This window comes from Podarcis gaigeae (genome assembly GCF_964106915.1).
Source record: "Podarcis gaigeae genome assembly, chromosome: 6".
NCBI lineage: Eukaryota > Metazoa > Chordata > Lepidosauria > Squamata > Lacertidae > Podarcis > Podarcis gaigeae.
The window spans coordinates 31,895,365-31,919,757 of NC_139682.1; the positions used below are offsets into that span (position 1 = coordinate 31,895,365).

Consider the following 24,393-nt stretch of genomic DNA (forward strand, 5'->3'; position numbering starts at 1 on the left):
TAATTTGTATTACATCACTTTCTTCAAAGTGTGATGAGCCAGTTTGCTGTGTACAGAACCTTGTTTTGAGGTCCCTCCTACTCATTCTGCGGAGTGAGGCCCCTGGGCCTCTGCCACAAAGCCATGGCACTCCTACTGCCTCTTGCATTATGATCTGACACCTCTCCTGAGCGCCAAAGGCAGCTCTTTTCTCATATACCCTGTGCAATTTCATGGTTATCTGAGGTGCATTTCCAGGGAAGGATCCCTCCCTACCTGCCTCCAGAGATTCCTTTACAAAATGTTTGGGAACAAATACAGTTCTTGTTATCTCACCGGAAAGAAGAAGCGGCAGCATGGAAAGCAAATGTGGGCTGGTTGAGAATGTGAGTCACAACTTCCATTCTTGAAATGAATGAGTGAAAGCGAGGGAATCAGAAATGTCATGAGCGGGTAGTAGGGCCCTGTAGCATAATGAGTAAACTCTATTTATTCTTTCAATCTGCTTACGCCAGGAATCTGTTCTAAAGCAGATTCTGGTTCTGGGTTGAGATTTCTATTCCAGCTGACAAGCATTCTTTGTAACTCCAAGGGCTGCACAATTTCCCACCAGAATTTGTTTTGTTCCCCATTCTCGTGGACTAGTTTTATAGCTCACTAGTGACTTGCAAGTGACTTGCCTATGGCTTCTCAGTCTGCTCATTAGGTGTTAACTATTGATGAACAGCTCCAAGACTCCTGCTCTTATCTTTGTTTAGCCTTAGAGTCACTAGGCAGTCCTTCCAGTAGATGACTGTCGTCTAACAGCCCTACAGAACTGAAGGTTGTCCTCTGTAAAGCAGCACACAAGGCTACCCTAGGGCAAAAAGATTTTGCTTGTTCACAATGGTCTGTGGTACTCTGTGGTCTAAACCACAGAGCCTAGGGCTTGCTGATCAGAAGGTTGGCAGTTTGAATCCCCGTGACAGGGTGAGCTCTCGTTGCTCGCTCCCTGCTCCTGCCAACCTAGCAGTTCGAAAGCACGTCAAAGTGCAAGTAGATAAATAGGAACCGCTCCAGCGGGAAGGTAAACGGTGTTTCCGTGCACTGCTCTGGTTCACCTGAAGCGGCTTAGTCATGCTGGCCACATGACCTGGAAACTGTACGCCGGCTCCCTCGGCCAATAAAGCGAGATGAGCGCAGCAACCCCAGAGTCAGCCACGACTGGACCTAATGGTCAGGGGTCCCTTTACCTTTAATGATGTAACCTTAGAGGTGTGACTATGTAAAACTTGAACTAATAAAAGTTGGGGGCTCCTTTCGTTCAGGGTCTTGCTCATCTCTCTGTTGAATGAGGTCGGACCCTGCTATAGCAGTTTTGCTTGGGTTTTTTTTGCGAATAAAGGTCAGGTGTCTCCACCACTTTGCTTTAAACTTTGCCCTGGTCGTGTCTGTCTTTACTCTCTGACCGCAGGAAATCCTCACATACCTAGCGGGCTCAAAGTGTCCCCTAAGGACCTAGGGCAGTTTATTTTTTGTCTTCTTCACCTTGTAACAGACAACATTCAATTGGGAACCAGAGGTTTGGGTCTGGGTAGTCATTCTAACCTTTTCTATTTATGTATTTACATGTATTTACAAAAATTCTTATATAGTGCCAACTCATAAAATACCAAGGTGGTACACAATAATATATACATTTGCAATAAATCATAATGTTCCATGGAAACAGTACAAAATAATTATTAAAATGACTGGCTCATCAAGAAAGATTAACCAGCTCTAGAGGCCCATTGGCATAAAAAGGCATTCAAGGGGTACCTGAAGGATTCTTGACAAGTCTTTGCAATGTCCAGTTTCTAGCTAAAGCCAGTCAGGCATCTATATGTATTGTTATGAGTTCAGAGATGCCAGACCACTCTTGAACCCCTGGGCCCTGCAAGTGTTAAAATAGGCTAGCTTCCTGAGTTGATGTAATTGCCTGGGTGACGAGCCATTAAGACAACAAAGGAGGGTGGGTTCTGTGCTAGACTGCAAATGGGTGGGACCTCCCTTCCAGCTCTTAGATAGTTAGAAGGACAAAGTCTGGGCTGGAGCAGAGTTTCCCTGTGATGTGACCTAGAAGCAGTGGCTTAGCGTGGGTTGTCAGCACCCGGGGCAAGGCAAGTAATTTGTGCCCCCTAACCCATGGATTTGCGCACCCTAACCCTAACCCCCAGATGTTGCGCCCGGTGCGGCTGGCTCCCCCTGCACCCCCCACGCTACGCCACTGCCTAGAAGAAAAAGCTGCGGGCTGGAAAGGCAGAGAGCAAGCCACAGCTGATTTCTGCTGGAGTCCAAGGCTGTGGCTATGGGAGAAACTACACCCTTTGGGGCTATTGATGCTGTGAACCCCTCCTTCGTAGGTTCAGGTTATATATATGTGTAAATAAACCATATTTCACAAAGACACCCCAGTTTCTGCTGTGCATCCCAAAGGGCAACAACACAGACCTTGAGTCTGGAACCCCTGAAATCTTGCACTACTCAGAGACGGAGGAGGTGTGCAACAGTATGAAGCTTAGGTGGTGGTGAGGAAATCCAAGAAAGTGGTTTTAAAAATTCTATTTCTCTCTTCCTGCAGAGCTTCTGGCACTGTCTGTTTGACATTGCTACAGGATTAGGGTAGGTCTGAGTAACCTCCCAGGTACCTGTTCCAGCTTGGTGGCTCTTGGTTCTACATGGGGTAACCTTGTAGTTCAAAGTTTCCTCAACGCTGCCTATTCATAAATTGACTTTCCTGTGAGTCATGTCAGCAACACCAGCAAGGTCAAGTTATAAATGAGGAGCATGTGGTGGTGAAGAGATCCAATTACCTACGTACATAATCCAAAAGGTGAGCAATATAACAGAAAAACAAACGTCTGAATTAGTTGCCAAGCAACCACAAAAAACTGGCACAGTAAGTATTTTGTGCTCTCCCCCCCTTCGCCCCCCCCAGCTCCTGTCAACCAGCTTGAGGCCATTTGTCAGGAAAGGAAGGGACAAGTTGTCCCCCTCCCCACCCCGCTTTATAGCAGTGTTTAAAAACAGATGTACATTTATGGTAAATATGCACCTTTTGTGCTGGATTCTTCAAAGTGCTGCCCAAATATGCTAGAGACGCGGGTGCTCCTCCTAGGCTCACTAAAACTCATTGGGCTGTGCCCTCAGACCCACCAAAAGTAGCTGTAAAATCTACAAATAGGCAAGGACCTTTATTAGGACCAACCAAAATGCCCCAAATGGTGGCATGTCTTCAAGTTCTCCAGAACACCAAGCAACATCATGCACAAAGCAGGAAATTTGAGGTGGGTTTTTTTTTTGGAAAAGCATTCCTTCCTTACTTCCTATGTCCTCATCTCCACATACCACTATTTCATGACAGTTTGCTTGGTTTTAATAAAGGTACTGCTCAGCTGTGGGTTTTGAAGGGTTCCCCTCATACACGTAGCCAAGTTTCTTTTGAGGGGGGCAGGGCTTTTGTTGAGGGGGGCAGAACTGAAGTGATTGGTCAGTTACTTAAGTATTTCTATTGTTTTACTTGATCGGGGGGGGGGGGGCATCTGCCCTCCTGCCCCCCTTGGCTACATGCCTGGTTCCGCTCCCCCCCACATGGACCAAGACTGCTGCCTTCACTTTTTATGTGCCTTCAGAAACAACTCTGCTCACTAGCTCCACCCCCAAGCCTTCACCAAACTCTGCCTAGGGGAGCTGAGAGGGGTGGCAACCCCCCCTCCCACATTGTGTTCATCCAGCCATCTGATGCAGTTGAAGAAGCCATTATTATGTCCTGTGCTCAGTTATTCAGCCGAATATATCCAACCAGATCAAGTCTATAGCATAGAGTAATGTAACATTTGTTAAAATTGAAAGAAGGCTCAGGATTGTTTGACAAGCCACGGCAAAAATTGCACACGGGTTGCTGTGAATTTGCGTCAGAGACCTGGAAAATCTATTTCTGCAAATATGCATTTGCACCCTCTTATCGGTTATATCACTGAGTGCACCTTCAGTAAACTGAATTAGGTACAAAGCATGGGTGGGGAAGTTTGTTTCAAAGGAGGCAGCTGTCAAGTCAAGCACAGCGGAGGTAAGAAGTGAGGCGATTTTCATCACAAAATCATGAACATAATGTAGAGATTGGCAAGAACAACAGTCAGAACGAGGGACAGCATAAGAGCAAATGATATCAAATGTGCTTGTTTTTTTTAAAAGGCTTGACAATTAAGGAAGTGCAGCACAGTGACAAATCAACACCACATCATGCAAAATCCTGCTTGAGTCCCATGTGCACACTGCGTGCTCATCACCAGCAACATTGACCCAGTTGGGCTTAAACTCTTCTTTTTCACACTGGAGTTTGGAGGTATCAGGATGAATAAAGAATCTACTTCATCATCTTCCTGACAGAATCAGGCATCCTTCATAATTCAGAGCCACAGAATAAATCAGCTTTTTGCAAACCAGCAATGCCTGCCACACCTTTTAAATTATTGTATATATTGTTTAAGAGCTCTGTGCCACCCTTCTGGTGTCTATACACCACTTGGGGCAGTTAACAACTACTTAAAAGCACAACACAATTATATATTTTATATATACTTGTTGGGTTTCTGGACCGTAATAAAGATTGATGATGATGATTTTACACACACACACACACACACACACACACACACACACACACACACACACACACAGCAACAATAAAAATACAGGAAATATGCCTTGAAAAAGTTTAAATGACTGAGAATACACTTAGCAGGAAACAAACAACCCTACGGACATAAAAAATGTATTTCCTAGCCAGAGATCCGGAGACAGGGTCTAAAATTTTTTTGTTCTCTTTGTGTGTGTGTGGCATTTGATCTATGTTGCAAAAAATCAGACTTCTTGTGACAGCTGGTGCTGCTTTGTAACCTGGCAAATACCTTAACTGTTTTAAAAAAACCCCCCAAAAGTGATGTAGTTCCATGTTGAGTCTTATTTCTGTGTTGCATCCCCTTTTGCTGAATCGTTTCCCCGGGGGAAGCTGTGTTAGTCTCCTGGAACCTAGCAGAACACTTCATGACTCTGAGGAATTGGGCTGCAGTTCACAAAATTTATGCCATAGTAGATTTGTTGGTCTTTAATGTGCCACATCAGTCCTTGTTGCTTCTCTTGAATGAAATTGTAACTTACCTGGAAAAGGCTTGTCAGCGTCTTGTTTTGGAATGCCTGCAGGGCTAATCTCTTGCTGTGTACTGTATTAAACTTCCTGACATGAATTATTTTAGACTCACCTCCGCCCCTTCCTTTCGTGATATTACAGGCCTGAGAAGTAGAACTTCCTTTCTTTTACAGTACAGGAGCAAGTGGCTCTGTTCAATGACTGTGGTGTTAGTGTGTTAGTGCCGCAGATCTTTCCGGTCATGCAGCTTTGGTTGAAATAAACTTCCCTTAAACTAGGTGGGTGTTTAAAGTCAAATGTCACTGAGATGACAGTTGTTTGTATTTCCAGTCTTTCTAACTGTACTCAACAAAACAATAGAAAGAAGGGGAATCTTTGCTTTAATTTCTGAAACAGTGCGTATTTAATCTTCACAAACATTCCGGAAATCAAATGTGATCACTATCCCCCACTTGTGTGGTTTTAAAAACCAAAATATAAATCTATTAAAATGCACGCACACACAAAGCCATTATTAGAAAGGCAATTCATACATATCAAGGAGGCTGGCTTACCCTTAAACATTTCCAGCTGGCCATCTGCTGTTGCCTAATGAAACTGCCTTGTCTGCTTCACATGACCCAGTTGCCTGGACAATTGAGAGGAAGCACTTACTTTTATGTGAACAGAGTCACTGTAAAACCAAATTGCAAGGATCAGTTTACAGCACTAGCTCCTGGAAAAACACCACAATGCTTACGCCCTATGATCGTCAGACAAGAATGAAAGGCCAAAGATATTCAGAGACAATTAAGCAGGCTAGGTTGGCAGCCTTGAACTGTCCCAGTCTCAAGTGCTTCTGAAAGCCTGTATGACTCTAAAGGACTTTTTAACAGGGTTTTCTTCCTGCTGGTTGCAAAGAGAAGCTTGCAAATGTCACCTCAGATTATAGACTAAACTCGCCTGGAGCCAGACATACAAATGGATAGATTGGTGAATGTATGAAAAGTCACTTAAGCTGCACAGTCACTTAACATATGCACTCTATATATTACCTGCCTCATTTTTAAAACATGTTCAAATGACCCTGAATACTTAGGAGTATTCCTTCCAGCCCCAGCCACAAAGCAAGATTGAGTAATGGGTTGTGGTTCTATATTGCACAGCTAGCAGAGTGGCTGCTACATACTTAGCTGAAGCAGTCGGAGAACAAAGTCAACCCTAAGTGATTGATTATTGCCCCATTCTTCCATGCAAGCACCATCTCAGATAAGGAATATATTTTAAATGACTGTACTCGAGTGGGAGAGAAGCAGTAATGCAGAGACCCAACTCCACACAGACCTCGTTGCTTTATGGCTACTTGTATTCTCTGAAAAGTGGAGCGATATCTTTAAGAGATCCCAGGAGTAACCAACAGTATACCACAACTTGCATTTGTCGGGACCGCTGTTTCTCAAAATCACCCTGGCATGAATGTGGGTGAATCCCAGGGAAGATCCAGTCCCTTGTGGAGCTGTGGGTGCAGGAGACACGGATTCAAATCTCCACTCAGCCATAAAGCTCACTGGGCAACCTTGGGACAGTCACTGTATCTCAGTCTAACCTACCTCACAGGGTTGTTGTGAGGGGAAAGGGGTGTGAAAACACCTTGCATGCCACATTAGCTCCTTGGAGGAAAGGTGAGAAAGAATAAAGGTAAATAAATAGGTTTTGGGACAGCAGTGCCCTTTGGAGACTCTTCTTCTTCCTTTGGCCCTTAATTAGATTACCAGAGGGGATGGAGTGGGCTAACAATTTTGGGGTCCTTGAGTCCCACAGTTCCCAGGCTCCTCCTCCTCCTCCATGCTTGCCCAACAATATACGGTAAAGTAAAAGACATAGAAAGCCATGTGAGGGAGCGTCTCCATTCAGAGTTGTCACTGAGAAAGGGAATTCCCTCAGTGAGATGAAATTCTATTTTTCATAGTAGGAGCAATGGCGCCATCCTCTGGAGCAGTATTTTGCCAGCGATGCTTGTAAGATTGGAATACAGGACAAGCTGTTGCTGCTGGAGGAAAATGTGCCCCCTCACAGCCGCCACCTCCTCCTCCTCTGCTGTGCACCACCTGCCAACTGCAACAGATACTCAAGGGAGGAAGCAGTGGTGGGTGTGCAGATAAGGGAGCGTGTGCAGAGGAGGAGGGGGCTGACATGTGCAGGAGATGGATATGCCACCTCTCCCAATTATCTGGAGCCTGCAGTCCTGAGGCAACGGCTTCACCCCGCCTCATGGACGGGGCTGGCACTGCTCAAATGCTTCATCACCAGTGCAATGCAGCAGAACCGCATTATTATAATCTTCTGGTTTGCATAGATAACATTTGCTTCCAACTTCTCCAGGTCTCCTCCAAACTGCCAAACTGAACTCACGGAGGCTGTGCAGGCATGCTTCATGCAGGGTCTATCAAAAACTGCAGAAACAAGCAGCGCCTGGTCTGGAGGAGCTCTGCCATGCACCTGGTCTCCCTGCAGCAGTTTCTGCTGCTTACCAGGAGGGGCAAGGTGGAGGGAATGGTGACCAGATACACTGGTGGAGTTCATTTAGTGCTCTAGTCCATGTGCTTGCACAGCACCCCTTCATGCTGGATACTGCTAGTAAAAAATTATTCAGCCTTGGTGAAGGTGCAGACCCATTTCTTAGAATCATAGAGTTGGAAGGAACCCTCGTCCAATCCCATGCAATGCCACACAACTGTCCCTTATGGGGATCGAGTCTGCAACCTTGGCATTACCACCACCACCACATTCTAACCAACTTGATTCTAACACCATGGAGTGATGGATTTCAGCATGGCTGTCTCAAGTCTCTAAAAACCTACATTGGCTCCCAGTACATTTCCGAGCACAATTCAAAGTGTTGGTGCTGACCTTTAAAGCCCTACACAGCCTCGGCCCAGTATACCTGAAGGAGCGTCTCCACCCCAACATTCAGCCCGGACACAGAGGTCCAGCACTGAGGGCCTTTTGGTGGTTCCCTTGCTGTGAGGGAACTAGGCAGAGGGCCTTCTTGGTAGTGGCGCCCGCCCTGTGGAACGCCCTTCCATCAGACGTCAAGGAAATAAACTACTGCATCAGACTTTTAGAAGGCATCTGAAGGCAGCCCTGTTTAGGGAGGTTTTTAATGTTTGATGCTTTAACATGTTTTCATATTCTGTTGGGAGCCACCAGAGTGGCTGGGGAAACCCAGCCAGATGGGTGGGATATAAATTATAAATTATTATGATTAATAATAAAATGTTTATTTGTGATTTATATGCATGCATGCATGAGTGGATCATGCCTGCATTTTGGGACTTACCTTTGAAGCGCTGCTATGAAGGCTGCCACGATGAGCTCCTGAACTTCAATTTTTCCCACTGGGCTACTGGGTGTTGCTGCCAGGAATGTTAAGAAATGCAGTTCCGCAGCCTCCAGGAATTCTCCAGCCTCCAGGGCTGTTTTGGTATGCATCACAGGAGCAGTTTGAGTGAGTGACGGTTTAGAGGCAGCATCATGTTGCAGCCCCAAGCACTCAGTCTGCTCCTTCTCTAGAACTCACAAAGACAATAGACTAACCTGATCCCACAAAAGTAGGGATAAGAGCAGATAAGATGAAAGCTGGAAAGAGACTCTGGAGGAATGCAGCACCCTTGAATCAGGTTACAGCTGACCTTACCCCTATCCATTATTCAAGCTCCCCAGCCTGTCTAGGAGTGCAGTCAGGAGAATAAAATGAATGAGCACAAGGTAAAGAGGAAGAAGACTAGGGAATCCTAGGCATCACATTCTCCACTAATCCAGAGAAAGTCATGACCAGGGGGCACATTCCAGGCTCCTCCATTTACAGGCTTGACCTTCAGGAGTAAGTTATGTTAGGGAATGCAAGATAATTTGGTGCATTTTCTAGATGGCTAAGCAAGTGGTTGTTGGTTATTGTCCACCCCCCACCCCCCGCAACAGGTTGTTTTGGAAAACTCTCTCTCTCTTTTAAATTAAGTTCCTTCCCAACTATATTGCTATATGCCATGAAGCTCCCTAGATGACCTTGGGCCAGTCACTGTCTCTCAGCCTAACCTACCTCACAGGGTTGTTGTGAGGATTAAAGGGGGAGGGGAGAACCATATAGGCCACCTTGGGCTCCTTGCAGGAAGACGTGGTGTATAAATTTAAGTAATAAACAAAATAAAACAAAACAGGTAGTGCTAGGGTTGCCACATTCGGTGCAAATCCAGGCACAAAAGTGTAAAATTGCAAAAAAAGAGAGAGATGTTTTTGAGCTATTTTTAAGGGAAATCGCCAAAAATGACACTGTCAACGTGAGTTGCCATATGTCCGGATTTTCCTGGACATTTTTAGCGATTTCCGCCTGTACACTGCTTCCAACTGCAGTATTCCAGCAATGTCAAGGAAATTCCGGATGTATGCCAACCCTAGGTTGTACCAAATGAAGAGAGAGAGACCTTTCAGGTTTTTGTATACTTGTTAACAACAATGGCCCATCAGAGTAAGCTTTATGCCTAGTCACTGGTCCATCTAGGTAAGTGTTGTTTAAACTGACTGGCAACAGTGCTCTTAATTCAGATTTCCATTTACTACAGAAAAACTGTTAAGCAAAAATAATCTGTGATACATCTGCAGTAGCTTTAGCACATTTGGGGGGGCGGGTTTATGGTTTGTCATGTGTCTGGTGATGTTTCAGTGGGTGGTCCCTCTCACCGCACTCCTGCTGTATTTTTGATACAGCTGTTTTGTGCAAAGCAAAGCAGCTGTTTCAAGCATAAGATATACATACAATGAACATGTCTTCAGGGATGTTGTTGCCAACCCCCCCCCCACCTCTAGATCTCTTGCACCAGGCCCCAGAACTTTTGCTGCCTTTTAAAAACATGTTGTTTATTGATATATATTTTTTAAAATACTTACAGAGCTGCTGGGCATGCTGCAAAGCTCAGTGCCAGTGAGAACTGAGCCACTCACCACTTTAATTTGCAGAGGTCCCAATCCACATACGTACTTGGAGCAGAAAATCCTGTTCATGTCCCATAGTTCAGGATGAGAACCAGCATCTGTCATCCCCTGCCCTCCCTGAAAGCCTAAGTTCGCATCCCTGTTTACAAATTGTGCCAGGTTCTTTGAAGTATCTAGCAACACCCCTTCTTCCTTCCTTTCGCAATGCCAATAACCATCTTTTCCTTCGTGTTTCCCAGCAAGCATATTCTTGGCAACAGAGGAAAGAACGGCAGTCTTACAGGAAATTAAATGAATGGGGAACTGATAATACAAATATATTTCCCTCCCCGCTTCCCTGTATGTTTGTTCAGCATTAATAAAGAATGTGGGTGTTAAATCTCACAGGATCAAGTACAAGGGCAGGGAGGCGGCCATTTAATCCATGATTTCTGCTTCCAGTGTCAGGGCTGTGCTGTTTAGATCTGTATTGTGGCTCTGAAATGATACAGATGTCCAACCCACCACAAGATTGGACAAGCGTTTTACCGTACACAATTTGACACCAAAGCAAAGCAGAACTAAGCAGCAGAATTCTGCTATATTCAGAAAGGTACACATTACTGAGCAAATGTAAGGGTTATTAGTAGTGTGTGGGAGGAAGAAACCGATTTCTCTACAAGAAGCAAAGTCAGCGCTATCGGCTTCCGCTACTTCAGGCAGTGGGCTGTTGCTATTTTAGGCTGGGCTTCAGCTACACAGAATGCACAATTATAGTTGTTATTATTATTCAGCGCTTCTTTTCTGGGGGTACGCAAGGGTATGCAGTACCAGCACTCCCCGCCCCCCTGCAAATGTTAAAAGTGCACTTACTGTAACAATGGTACTGTTGTTGTTATTATTTATTCCATTTACCGTATATGCCGCCATTCATCAAAAGATCTCAGGGCGGTTCACAACTCAAGACCCTTCTCTCTGCCTGAAAGAGAAGGAGGTTGGTGATCAAATGAAGCAGACGGTCTGGTACATGTGGTGTTTGTGTGTGTATGTGCAGAGTCTCTTTAAATAATGGGAGGCAGTGTGAAAATATATGTATCAGTGGATTGGTAATGGCCCAGCAAATTCTTTCAAAATCATGGGAGAAACTCATCCATTTGGGTGCCTTTGGTGCTGTCACTGAAAAGCAGGCATCCAGGTAGGCTGAAGCTGTGAGCCATTGGGACATGGAACCAGTTGCATCTTCCCACTTGCAAGAGCACTGAAGGCAGAGCTCAGGTGGTCGGGACTCAGCTGCAAAATAGATGTATCCGAACATCTCTGTTGGATGGTATGTTGTTCTATGCCTGGAAAACAACAGGTAGGGTTTTTCTTTTTGCTTGCCAGGGATGCACGATGATCTTCAGATACCGGATAAGCTCCCTTCGGAAGGCAGATTGGGTGCAGGTATAGAGATACATATTGGCAGCAGTGTTGGTCATTTCCAGCATGGTCCCTATATCTGCCACAATGTTTATGGTCTTGGAGTAATCTTTCCTTTCTATGTCATAGTAGCAGGTCTTGATGATGATTTGGGTAACAAACCTTATGGTACAGAGATAGGCAAATGTCATTGAAACTGTCACCAGGAGGATAACGGACTTCTTTTTTGGTTTCCCTAAGTGGGTTTTAGGTGGGGTTCTATGCAACACCTCTCGAGAGAGACAGTGCACTTTGTTATGGCGCATTATCTGTCTTAGAATGAGGCTGTTCAAGGTGAAGATGATGGTGTATGGGATAATATAGAGCAGAGAAGTCTGAAACCACACAAGCGCTTCAACGTATGTTCTGGAGAGCTTAGGGTTATACTTGCAGATAGAAAGTCCAGTAGCATTCTCCACCGCCGAATAGTTTGACCAGTAATGGGGGATGGCCACAATGTAGCTGCAGACATGGATCACACCAATAGCATACAGTGTGTTCCTGGCAGAACAGATCCTCATCTTTAGCCTGAAGGTGTTGATAGTGATAAAGCGCTCAATGGTGAAGGAGACCACCAGCCAGACAGAAGTGTTGACTGCACCATAACAGAAAACATCCCGCAGGGTACACCAGGGGTCACTGTACCAGAATGGTCTTTCACTGAAATGTTCTGTGACCATCTCAAGGAGGACGAAAAGAACAAGGACCACTGTGTCTGAGAAGGACATGGCCATGAGGTGGTACCGACTGGAAGGGGCAATACGACAGTTCTTTCGCCACAAGATGAACAATGTCATAATATTTGCTGCAATGAAAAACAAGACCATGTAACCCAAGAACCAGGACCAAATTCCGTACCTGGAAGCCTGTAATCAATAAACCGTATGCCTAATACACGTCAGTGTAGCCCTGACCCCACCCGCTTTGTGCCTTGGCCCTGTATTTTCACAACACTTTTGTCTTCTTGTGTCCCCTCCACTCTGCCGTTCCCTAGACCTGTTTCCTCCGCTAACCCTTATACCTGCTTGTTCTGTTTATTCCTTCAGCTACCCTTCACATCAACTGAGGGACCTCGTCTGTTTAGCAGCCCGTTTACTCTCCACATACCTCCCCAACATCTGTATCCCAAATATACGACATTCTCCTCTCTCATAGATGTTGAGCTACAAACATTCCGTTGCTGTTTCCTTCTCCCTGAGCAATTCAAATATTTGGAAACACTGTCCCATCAGCTCACTCAATTGGCTTCCCCATTGCAATTATTACTGCAGATAAGTCCATCGTACATGTTGGGTAAACTATTGCTCAGCTGGCAACCAAGGATCAGGTTCCAAGAGAAAATAAAGCCAATAGAGCTTCCTCTTTCATGGCACTATGCTAAGGGGTTGTATCCAGCATTTGGCATCCAACCGAGTAAGCTTTTCAACAAGTTCTCCAGTTGTAGAGTCAGAATATAAAAGTGCATTTCTGCCAATGTACTCACACAAGGTATCTAAAATAAAGATACCAAACCACCTTGTGTGAATACATTGACAGAAAGGCACTTTTTATGTTCTGACACTACAACTGTGGAGTAAGTCAACAGAATTTTCTCAGGCCACTGGTGGTCCTTCAGGAGCTAAATTTTACCCTGTTCTATCCCCTGCAAATTGGGAAGAAGAGTTATTTAGATTATCATGCAGCATCCTAAAACATCTATGACTGTTTCTCTCATATTATTTTTAAATGGTTCCAATGCTATCAGTGTAAACACATTTGAAGTAAATTTCAAGACAGTTGCAAGTCATGATATGTCGGCTGAAGATCACCGAGAAATAAGCTCAAAGCAGGCTCAGCTGGAATTCTGATTTGTAAACATCTCTAATGGGTGTCAGAAGATGGAAGAACCGCATGAGAATCACTTACAAACATTATACAGGCTGTCAGAAATCCCAAGGACACAAGAGGGAGAGCAGTTTCTAAAGCACGACCCAGCTTTAAGGACTGTTTTTCTCTTCTCATTCAAAACTGTATTTTTCTTCTCCCCTTTCAGTGAGAAGCCCCCCCCCCCCGCCCGCATCGCTGACTGTTGCTGTACCAGACATTAAATCTTTGTTGCTTCTGTCGTTGCATCCCTTGCTCAGGAAGACAGCCCAATTTTGGAAGACATTTCTAATTGTTGCTTACGTCCAGCATACTTACATGGGATCCCGATTATTGCTAGAAGTGGATAGAACACTTTATTTAGAGTTACCATCCAGTGTTCTGATGGCATTCTGAAATCCAGTTCTCTGACAAATGTCTTGTCTGCTAGTGTTAAAAGACAGTCCAGTATTTCCTTATGACAGGACTGTCCTGTGTTTATCTTCCTAATTGCTATCTGTTTAAATAATCAGTAACTTAATTTAATTTAGCACCTACAAATCTCAGGTTAATTATTGTCAGGTTAGTTATGAAAGGAGAGGATATGCACAGAGACAAGATTATGAGCACAAAATTAAACATGATCAACTAAAGTAGTAGAATAAGGTAATGGATATATCTGTAAATTCTCTAGTGCAGGCAAAAAAAAAGGATGGATGCTGCTCTAGGTTCATGATTGAATTTTAGCCTTATTTTGTTTTAAATTTGTCCCACTTGTCTCTGATTTTACTCTTTAACATGTTTCTTGCTATTGCAACTTTGATTGCCTTTCATATGACAAGAATTTGCTTTTTGTATTTCAGTTTTATGGCTCACGGGGAAGGAAAAATTTAACTCAGAAAATGCCAAATGCCACTTGACACCAACACCTGAAATGTTCTTCTGTTTGGAAAGCCAAACACACTGATCTTTGCAATATAGAAGAACTACGCACCAAGCAGAAAGCCTCCCACTATTAAGGTGATAATCAGATAAAAGGTCCCAGGAGAACTGAAATAGGGGTATCAAATAGAAGAAAAGGAAATGTGAGGAAACCGTGCCGTTGCAAAAACTCATACAAGATCTAATAAATGCAAGAGTTGTAGAAGTCAAAACCACAGTAAAGAGAAGCAGCAAGTGCAAGAATCTCTTGAGCTAGTCACCAGTTTCACCTCAAACCATGTTATGTGTAGTTTGAATTTGATCTTTATAATAATAGAGTTTTAACAGTATTCAAAGTAGGATTATATATAGATGTTATTTCTGTTTACTTGTAAGCCACTCTGGCAGTTTTTCTGGCTGAAGAGTGGGCTATAAATGCTTTGAATGAATAAATAAAATGCCCACCAAGTGTGCTCTGTGTGTGTGTATATAAGGAGAAAAGAGCTGCACCCGAGTGGGAGGGATAGTGCAAATTCAGGTTCCCTTTAAAGCTAGCTCCCACACCACTTTCTTTTCCTTAGCCTGTGATTTTCCCATTGGTTCCTTCACTTGCATACATCTGCTGCTCTTAGCTGTTTCCTATTCAAATAGAACCCACCTTCAATTTGTTAGCAAAGTAACTACTGCATTGTCCAAGCCTGAGATAGTACTTCCAGACAATAGCTATCTCATTTGAATGCCCAGCTTCAATTCTTTATCCTTTACTTTGTGGCTTGTTAATGCAAGTCACAGACCCCTTTCCTTCCTATGCATCACCTGTTTGATACCTAAATGGGTAGGAAGTGAGGGTCAGGTGTAGTGTAATGACCATGAATATGAAAAGGCAGAGTCTCGCTCAAGTAGCATTTAGCAAAGGTGCTAAATAGACAGGGGGGAGACACTATTTGCCAGATGAAAGGTTGCAGATTTCCTACATATTTATTGTCTTATCTTACTTCCTCACATGTTGACAATGGGCTCTTCATCGGCCTGCGCTATTGAATAGCTCAAGAGGAAGAGGCAAGACTTGCAGAGGTTTAATAATTTCTACAATTAATGGGTGGTATTAAATTAAGTAACTGTGCAAGCCCAAGTTCCACCTGGGCAACAGGACTTTCCCTCCCCCTCCCTAACCAAAATATACTTCAAAGTATTAGGGAAAGCCACAGAACATATTTAATTGGTGCACGGGGGGGAGGAGAAGGGGAAAATGTTCTGTGAATACAACCCAATGACATTATGTTAAAACTTGTTTTGCCCAACTGTCTACCCTAACACTACACTTTGGTCACCATGTATCTTCTTTCTATAGCTAAGAAAAATGGAGCCTTATGAGCAAGTTGCTTATAGAATTTTCCAGTATTTTGGCTAGTATATTATCCAAGTCAGAAGTGACTTTGTTATAGACCAATTACTCCAAGAAATCCTAATAAGCTAGCAAGGTAGTAAGCATTCCTCCAATTACTGCAAAATGGAAACTAAACAGTTCCCTGAAGTACAGTACACAGGGAAGTAGTTAAATAGCATGTGCAAGCAGACCGAGCTAAAGAGAACTTTCTACTACAGCCAGTATCTTCTGAAGACACACATTTAAGCAATTCAGCTCTCAGTTCTATTTCACATTTGTTCTACAAAGATAGTCTGTGAACCGTTATGTCCAAGGCATAGAGTGAGTAAGTCCTGCTAAGAGTAATCAAGACTGGTGAGGATATATAACCCTGCAGTCCTTGTAGTTTCCTTACTGAGTACACCAGTCTAAGTATCCTGTAAAGAGATCACCAGAAACTATCACTTTAACTTGGATATACCACTAGTACCTGAACTGTCGTTCTATATAGAAACAATAGGCTTTTCTCATGTAGGTGGTGATAATTTTCACTGGCACCAGACAAGTTTTAGCTGAAGCTTCCCCCACACCACCCACCCCAAGATCATAAAATGCCTTCCGTAAGTGCTCCTGCAACCTTATAATAAAATATTCCTCCCATTGCTGACCAAATACAGAGACTTGGCGTATCAAGTTTAGTCATTTATGGAGATGGTATATAGTATATAGTCTACAAATATAACCAGGATTCTTGAATTTTTTTTCCAGTTCATATGACAAACTACTTGAGAGTTTTCAGGTGTATGAAGAAGGGAACTGTGGGTGCCACCAATCAAAAAGGCGCACACTGTGCACGGGGTCCATTACAACTTGCACTCCATGGTCAAATCTGTGTTTCTTGCCACTCCAAACTGGAGAATCGTGGAACACCATTTTCACTCTGTGATGCCTCATGTCGGTGCTCACATTTATCGTGAACTGCAAATAAGATAAATCAGAAACATCAAGATCTGGACCTGTCAAATATGAACGCTATTTACTATAGGATTTGAATGTGCAAATTTTAAGAATAAGCTTTATCATTTGAGGAAATACTTCTTCACAATATAATAATTTTTCTAGCAAAACTGGTAGAATGATTGCACAGGACATAGTTTTGAAGCTATGGTTGAAAAGTACAGAAGTTCTAACACTTACCAAAGTAACTGTCATGCCCATGACTATAGGAATATATATGAAATCAAGAGTAGTGATCTGCAGCAGACAGCAGTCTTGGTCAGGGTTCATGTGGACATCTTTGTACCGGATGGGTGGTTGAAGATGTTTCAAACACTTATTCTTGAAAGACTTATTCTTGAAAGAAATATGCCCATTAGTTTGCTAGAAATTGATTCCATATCTATAAACTTTCATAACTGCAGACTATTCCTGAAATATTTGATTGCTGCTTTTTATGTCTGCTTTTAAATTGTGGTTTAATATTATAAGTTTATTATTTTACAATATTGTGGGATATAAATAACATCCATGAAATTGCTAAGTTCTTTAGCTTTCATACCTGCCTTTGTAATTTGAAGCTGAATTCCCACAGTGAAGGCTGTCGACCAACTTTTTTAGACCAGAAAAGCAGACACTGATGCAGAAAAGAGAAAGGTTTATTTTTAAAACAACAACAACACTATAGCTTTAAAGCAGTTTGTAAAAACATAGTCAAATTAATACACTTTGCATTGCCCATGAATCAAATTATTTTTTTACTTGCTAAAAGCTTAAAACATGCTTCTGCCCCAAACATTACATGTGAAATCTGTGTCAAACATGACACAAACCAGTCATGCAATATAGCTATTTGCACATAGCACTCACATTGAAACACCTGAAAGTAAAGAAACCAAGAGCAGAAAAGTGACAATAAGATGAACTAGTGGTTTATTATTAGTTGAAGCTTCAGGGCACATAGTTGTGCAGTCAGGTTAGGGGCATATATTCTGTAGAGAAGTTTATAATCACATGGGGTATAATTACACCTACACTTACAGTTATCAAGGTGCAGTTGGTGCAGAATGATTGCTGACAGGGCTAAAGGCTTGTCAGCATCTTAACGCTTAGAGATCTACAGATTGCAGATTTGCTAGCGGGCCAGGTTCAAGGTGTTATTATTGGTATATAAAGCCCTTAGCAACTTTGGACCAGTTTACCTACTAGATCACCTAACCCTACATGCATCCACTTGACTGCTTTGATTGGCAGATCCTTCTGCAGGTGTGACATATTACCTGTTCTGCATTTGTTAGAACTTGATTGTTCAATGTGGCAGAGCCTGCACTTTGGAATTCCCTGCCAATTGAGATCAAGCATATACCTTCACTGTACTCTTCTGGTGCCTGCTAAAAACATTCCTGATTATACATTGGTACCTTGGTTGTCGAAAGTAATCCATTCCGGAAGACTGTTTGACAACCAAGGCGTGAAGAGCAGCCGGCAAAGTCAATGGAGAAATTTGAAAAAAACAACGCAGTGGAAGCCGTTAGACTTACAAAGCATGTTTGAAAATTGAAGCAATTACTTCCGGGTTTTCGGTGTTCAAAACCCGAAATGTTTGGTTTCCGAGACCCTCGAAAACCGGGGTACCACTGTACAAGCCTATCCAGATGCTTAGAAAGTTGAGGTAATTTTAATATGTTATGTATTTTAACTTGTTGAGTTGTATTTTTCTTGACTTTACTGTTTTATCTTTTGTAAACCGCTGAGCTTTTATTATTATTAAACAATCCCCTCCAAAAGAGAGAGGAAAAAGACCCAAGTCCAAAGGCAACAATTGCTGATTCATTCTTCTTATAGACAATAAGAGGGAGACACTCTTCTATTCAAGGGTGATTCTTCCTTTTAGACCTAGGTATTGTATAGATAAGAGCCTACACTAGTAACAGTCTATCTATTGTAAGCAACAAACCTTCATTCTTTATAAAGGAGACATGCACAAGCCAAATTTTAGTTAAGTTCAGTAGCATGCAGCAAGGAGCTTTCATGCAAACTTGCCTCTCCTCATAGCTTGTCAGAAGCATGCTCCCCTATTAATTATCCCACTCCTCTGAGCAGCCTTGGGTATGAGTTACAAGGAGGAAAGTAGTTTAACACATGAATACCTCCTAAGGGGCTGAGGACGTCATCCACATGTCAGCTGCCCTACCCTTCAGATGTGTACCATGTGGCCTGCTGCTCCAAACAGTGGGGATGTCCTTAAGGGCAAACTTCTGCTGACACCACAACGGCTCCAGTGTCCCACAGAAGCTACACTGGGAAAGAGAAAGGGAAATTAAATACAAGATCTGGATTCAGTAACCAAAGGATCCAAGTTCCTCTGCCTTGCATGCTCAATGCGGTCATCTCCCGTAAGAGAGACTCTAAATGAGGAATACCCAAATCAAAGTGTAGAGGCTCTGTGGCTGCACAGTGCGCAAACACACTGCTATATACACAAATGCATAACTTGCATTTCAATAATGCAAAGGTGCAATGAAGTAAGATTGATGGCAAATGCCTACGCTTACAGAATTTAAGCAAAACCATAACAGTTACTGCAACACAGATTTTTGACATTTAATTTCCTTTTATAAAGTTAATTTACAAATACACGGGATGTAGATTGTTAGTATGACTGCACTATTAGCTGTGGACACCAAAGCCGTTGTGATGTGAACATGAAGAATCAAAGATGTCAATCCTTCTTTTCCATTAGATTGGGAACTGGCTAGCTCACAACCTCCTAGGAAAGAAAAAATTGACAAGGGAGTACAAGCTGCTTTGAAACAGATATTAGTTGTGCATACAACTGCCAATGGACAAGGAAAATGTTAATCTTGTATTTTAAGAGTAAACATCTTAATTTCTGCTTTGGCAGGTCAAAGATCAGGCACTCATAGAATAAGATGCCCTTAGAAATCCAGAGCCAAGGCTTTAATAAACAGTAAGTAAACATGCACAAATGTGCTGTTGGCAAAAACAAATCCTGTCCAAAATGTGAGTTGAGAAGTAGGCTCAAACACATGCATTTCATTGCTTCAACAGAAATACAACACCACACCACTTGGATAAGAGCACATTTCTTCAAACTTACTTTTGAATTTTTGAGAGTGCTTGGTGTAGTTTCTGGGATAGCTGGATTCCTGGCTACCTGAGAAACAAAAGGTCTGTACATGTGGTACAAAGACCGAATTACACACGCACGAAGGCAATACAACTTTTCCACTGACTCTGGCTGTAAACGGACCGGAAGGCATGCATTTCTGTTGTAGTGCCTAAAATGCAAACAAAAATTCATGTAAGACAAATACTAAATTTCATGCAAAGACTACTTAAACCAGTGTTTCTCAGACAGAGTAAGATTAATATAGAAAAAAATTGAGAAGGAATACTAGCTGAATGTACCAGGTCATTATGCATTTCCCCATTCTCATTCATCCATTTATCATGTACCATATACTTCTGATAACCAGATTGTTGGAAAATGCCCTGGGGGTGCCCCTGCAACCCCAAACTCCAAGCGTCCTCTGGTATGCGCAGCTCTGGAAAAGGCATTTCTCTTCTTCTCCAGTATACTTCAGCGACATATATCAAATGATATATGCACGCTAATCTTCTAGCTTAACACAGCAAGAAGTGTGAGACACTGTAGAGCTAATCTACGTATTTATTTACACACCACGTACAGACAATGGATTCAGGCGTCCTCTCTCTCCAGTTCCGAGAGAACAGGCAGAAGTAAAAGCAAAAGAACAGTACAATAGCTAACACAGCGGAAGATATAAGACTGTCTAAGCGTTGCTCACCCATATTTTAATACCCTCCCTCACACAGTTAAATACAAGTGCAGTCACATTAACAGCAATTAGTATATTTACAGTTACAGTTACTTTAGCAGAAGCTGAAAAAAATGAGTACTACACAAAACACTGAGCTGGTCAGCATAGTGATATAGCCAATGATGCCTCTTTGCTGTGATGCAGACACTGGTGTGTTTTCCTTGTCCATCGTTCATAAAGCCAATGCAAAGCTTTGTGTCAAAATCCAGTGAGCCATATAATATCTCCCTACTGCTGCACAAGAAAAGAATTCCATTAATTTGACCTCCATGCAGTGTGCCAGTTATATGTAATGCACACGGGAGGACTGCAGACCACATCCTGCACCAAAACTAGCCTACGGTTCCATTCTCCATTCTTCCTGTATGATGAATTACTACTGACAAAAAAACAGTTATAAATTGTCATACCTTCTATAAAGTCTGGTCCAAAAGGCAGCAGTACAAGTGACAATCCAGGCTTTTCTACAGATAAGAGAAAAATTCACAGTATCTTCTGGACGTATGTAGGAAGCCAGTACCAACCAAATATCAATGGGATAGTCTTTGCCTATCACCTCATCAGAATCATCTGAAGGAAAGGGGGGGAAACCGTTACTGACACTCATCCTATCAAGTCTTCAAGGCTAGCAAGACATGGACATTGCTTTGCTAGAACTAGGCTCCAAAGTGAAATTTACAACACCTTGCATCATGGTGTAAAGTTGGCCCTCTCCATTGCCCCTTTTCTTGGTTGATTATTAATGGCTACTTTATTCTGGCAGGCTTTTGTCATATGTGGTTAATAAATGTTTTTAGGCTTGATTTTAATTGTTGATCCAACCTCCTTGGTTGACTGTTTAATATCTCCACACATGCCTCAAGGCAATGTACAGTGTCAAGTATGTTACAATCAAGAACCTGGCAGTTAGTCTTTGCTCCCCAGCTAGTGCTAGGAAGTTATCAGCATAGTTAGCTGCGATATAAAGAGTTGCCCATTCAAACAACTTCATCTTCTAAGATCGTATTTCAGGTAGCCAATAAACTGACTCAAGTTCAACCAGTAAGTTTCATGGCTGGAACTTGTCTACAATGGCTTTTGGCTAAGGTTTTTACCAGCCTCAGAGGTAGTAAAAAGGAAGCTTGCATGCCAAATAAGGATAAGAGAAACTATATAGCTCTCTCTCACACAAAGTAATTAATTTGACAATTGGGAATGACTGATTAAATCAACTCAGCTCTTACCTTTATGCCTCTTGCTTTTCTTTTTTCCAGACAATATTGTATCATTGGTGATATCCTTAGAATCCATTTCATCACAACTATCACAAGATTCTGCCACTGATAACACTTCATCAGTAGGCACATAAGAGGCTTCCAAACCACAAAGTGATTTTGCTAAAACCACAAAGAAAGAACATATTAAGATACAAGAGCTGGCAAATATATGTTGAATGTTATCCTAGTAATCCAACTGTTAGAGGAAAAATAAATAGCCAACTGGTAGTTTCAAAAACAACATGGAGCCTATTTTACCAAGTGTGATTTGCTATCTGGTGGTGAAATTTCCAATTGCTGGAAGTAGTGTGGTAGCACAACATGTTCAGCTTCAAAGTAAATTAGTTTACGGTCCAGATTCCCTAAGGAATGGAAGTTACCGGTTTGGCTCTGATTAAAACTTTACACAGGAGAAGGTCAAGAGCAGGGAAGCTATGATGGGAATTAGGCAAGCCAAAACAGGGAGTCCAGAGGCAGCGGGTCTGAAGGAAGGGTGAACAGCAAGCAACAGACTAAGTAAGAGAAATCTGAACATATGGTAAGAGAGAATGGGGCTTGAGAAAATGTTCAGAGGTGACAGGGAAACTGATACAAGAAGAATCAAAGAAAAGTTTGCTTAGTATACAGAGGACTTTTAGGTAGGCTAGCTCATAACACATTCTGGTTACAGAAAGCAAGCAAGAGAGTAGTGGTCTGAAAAGCAGGAAACTTGAGTCAATGGATGATTGAAAAATGGAGTTGGGGAGGAAGAAATAAGAAGAGCCAAAAAGAAAATGGGACTGGTGCAATGCTATATGTTTGTCCTACACCTAGAGGAGAAGCTGTGTACACACATACATGTTTTTATTTGTACTCCGCCTTCCCATAGTTAAAACCATGCTCAAGGCAGAATACAACAAGAAAATACACAATTACAAACATAATTAAGGTAGTCATAAACAATAACTGAACAGCAGAAAGTACACAACCAAATGAAGCATTTTCCAGATAAATCATAAGATGTAAAATGGGGAAGGGAGATTTGGATTTGGAGCATTGTGGACTCGGGACATGAGCACTACTCAATCTAAACTGCACATAGAAATTCTGTCATTTGCATCTTCAGCTGTTTGTGCATTTAGAGCAGTAACGGGGCCAAAAAGCAGATATGATAAAAGCAAGTAGCTGAATTTTATTTATTGATTTATACTAACCATCTGGTTATTTGACTACAGGGTTCTAATAGTTTGTTAGCCTATAACAGTGTTTTCTACGGTTCTGATAGCGAGCATACCATTTCTTCAGAATGAAAAGATTACAGGGATATGCTCATTCTTCTGTTCTAAAGGCCTACATATACATGCATCAAGGACACATGGAGCCTCCTACACTGCTAAGTCTACAGTGATGAAAACAATTAATATAGTTGCTTAGTGTCTTGTCCTGGTGGGCAATGTGGTGGTCCCAGGTGCCACGATTAGACCATACAATGGGACCTAATTCAATCCTGCAGTGTTTACGATATTTTTTTTTTGGGGGGGGGGGAGGGTAGAGGAAGGCAAGAGGGCACCCGAAAGCGTTGGACACCAAAATACAGACTGCTAATTTTTTAATGCCAACATGCTGTAAGTGGCCTCTGTAACGACTCTCCAGGTCGGGGGAAAAACTCTCCGCGGGCCATTCAAGCCCGAACTCACCTTCCTGCTGCAGCGCGTTGGCCACAGCCTTTTTCACGCGGCCGGATTTCACCACGGAGGGGTCCGAATTCGCATAATCGGCTACGGTCACTACGGGCAAAAAACGAGAGTTTAAGGATCCGGAACAATAATGGCCGACTCCCCCCCCCCCCCCGTCACTAGCACAGGGCCTCAGCGACTCACCGCGCTCCAAGCAGACGTCGCCGGCCCGAGCCTTGAGACGTTTCCGGGCCCCGCGTTTACGCATGGCAAAGTGGACGCGGTTACTGGCCGGTCTCGGGGCGCCATTTCCTCGGCGACAGCCAGGCCGTGGAGCCTCGCTCGTCGGCTCCAGGCAGCTCCTCAGCCATCCCCGCTGCGGTCGGCCCCGTAAACCGACGTTACCGGCAACTCTCGCGACATCCAGAAGCGCCCCGGCGCGCGAGATGGACGCAATCGGCCGACGACGCCGACCCGCCACGTCATCAGCCTGCGAAAGTCGCGGCGGCTAGTTGAGGCGCGCAGGGCAGTGTGGCTTCTCCCCGCTGCACTCGCCTCATTTCTCTCCGACGGGAAAGTGGTTGTGCGCCGCCGATGCGTTTTCATGCGATATCTCATCTTGAAAACAACACCACGGGTTCTTCCTCTTTTTAAGGCTTTCCCACGATCCTGCGCCCCAAGTGCGCCCCTTTCAAAGAGACAGGGTGGCACCGTATAAAGAACTGCGATCAGATTTCCGTTCAGCTTAAGCTTTAAATCACTCTCAGGCGACCCCATTTAACAAAGTTGTTGAGAGGTCTTTTTCAGGATGAAACGCCAATATATTGTGAATTGCCTTCTGGGCGCTTTCCCCATCCAATAACTCCATACCACTCACTGATGAAAGAAATGTTGCAAACTTCGTCGATACCTCTAAGTAGCGACTTTTAAAAGTGAT

General features: G+C 43.1%; 3 protein-coding genes across 3 annotated transcripts in view; all 3 read right to left on the reverse strand.

Moving 5' to 3' along the window:
- Nucleotides 1-5,739, reverse strand: part of LOC310848054 (alpha-1,6-mannosyl-glycoprotein 4-beta-N-acetylglucosaminyltransferase-like) — a 30,301-nt gene extending 24,562 nt beyond the window's left edge. Inside the window, exon 1 of the mRNA XM_083746604.1 lies at nucleotides 5,704-5,739. The gene's annotated coding sequence lies outside the window, so the exon portion shown is untranslated. The remainder of the gene's footprint in view (nucleotides 1-5,703) is intronic.
- A 5,325-nt stretch (nucleotides 5,740-11,064) lies between these two features.
- Nucleotides 11,065-13,866, reverse strand: LOC310848065 (putative G-protein coupled receptor 139). Its single transcript, XM_083746653.1, has 2 exons — nucleotides 13,736-13,866; nucleotides 11,065-12,359 (listed from the first exon to the last, which is right to left on the reverse strand). Exons 1-2 carry the CDS (start codon nucleotides 13,806-13,808, stop codon nucleotides 11,434-11,436), a joined length of 999 nt encoding a protein of 332 aa, XP_083602779.1. The 5' UTR covers nucleotides 13,809-13,866; the 3' UTR covers nucleotides 11,065-11,433.
- A 2,506-nt stretch (nucleotides 13,867-16,372) lies between these two features.
- TMEM183A (transmembrane protein 183A) lies at nucleotides 16,373-23,882 on the reverse strand. Its single transcript, XM_083746648.1, is given in 9 exon segments — nucleotides 16,373-16,661; nucleotides 16,881-17,036; nucleotides 17,242-17,316; nucleotides 19,801-19,981; nucleotides 20,956-21,115; nucleotides 21,769-21,921; nucleotides 23,478-23,567; nucleotides 23,661-23,727; nucleotides 23,730-23,882. Coding segments are annotated over 9 exon segments (1,101 nt in total). The 5' UTR covers nucleotides 23,766-23,882; the 3' UTR covers nucleotides 16,373-16,478.
- Between the last annotated feature and the right edge of the window lie 511 nt (nucleotides 23,883-24,393).

What these genes read in the sequence shown, in the direction of transcription:
- LOC310848065 (XM_083746653.1), bottom strand. Translation starts at nt 13,808, where the DNA reads ATGCCATCAGAACACTGGATGGTAACTCTAAATAAAGTGTTCTATCCA. An exon ending in AGCAATAATCGGGATCCCAT is followed by an intron (nt 12,360 to 13,735) that starts GTAAGTATGCTG and finishes TTTTCATTGCAG; the next exon opens with CAAATATTATGACATTGTTC.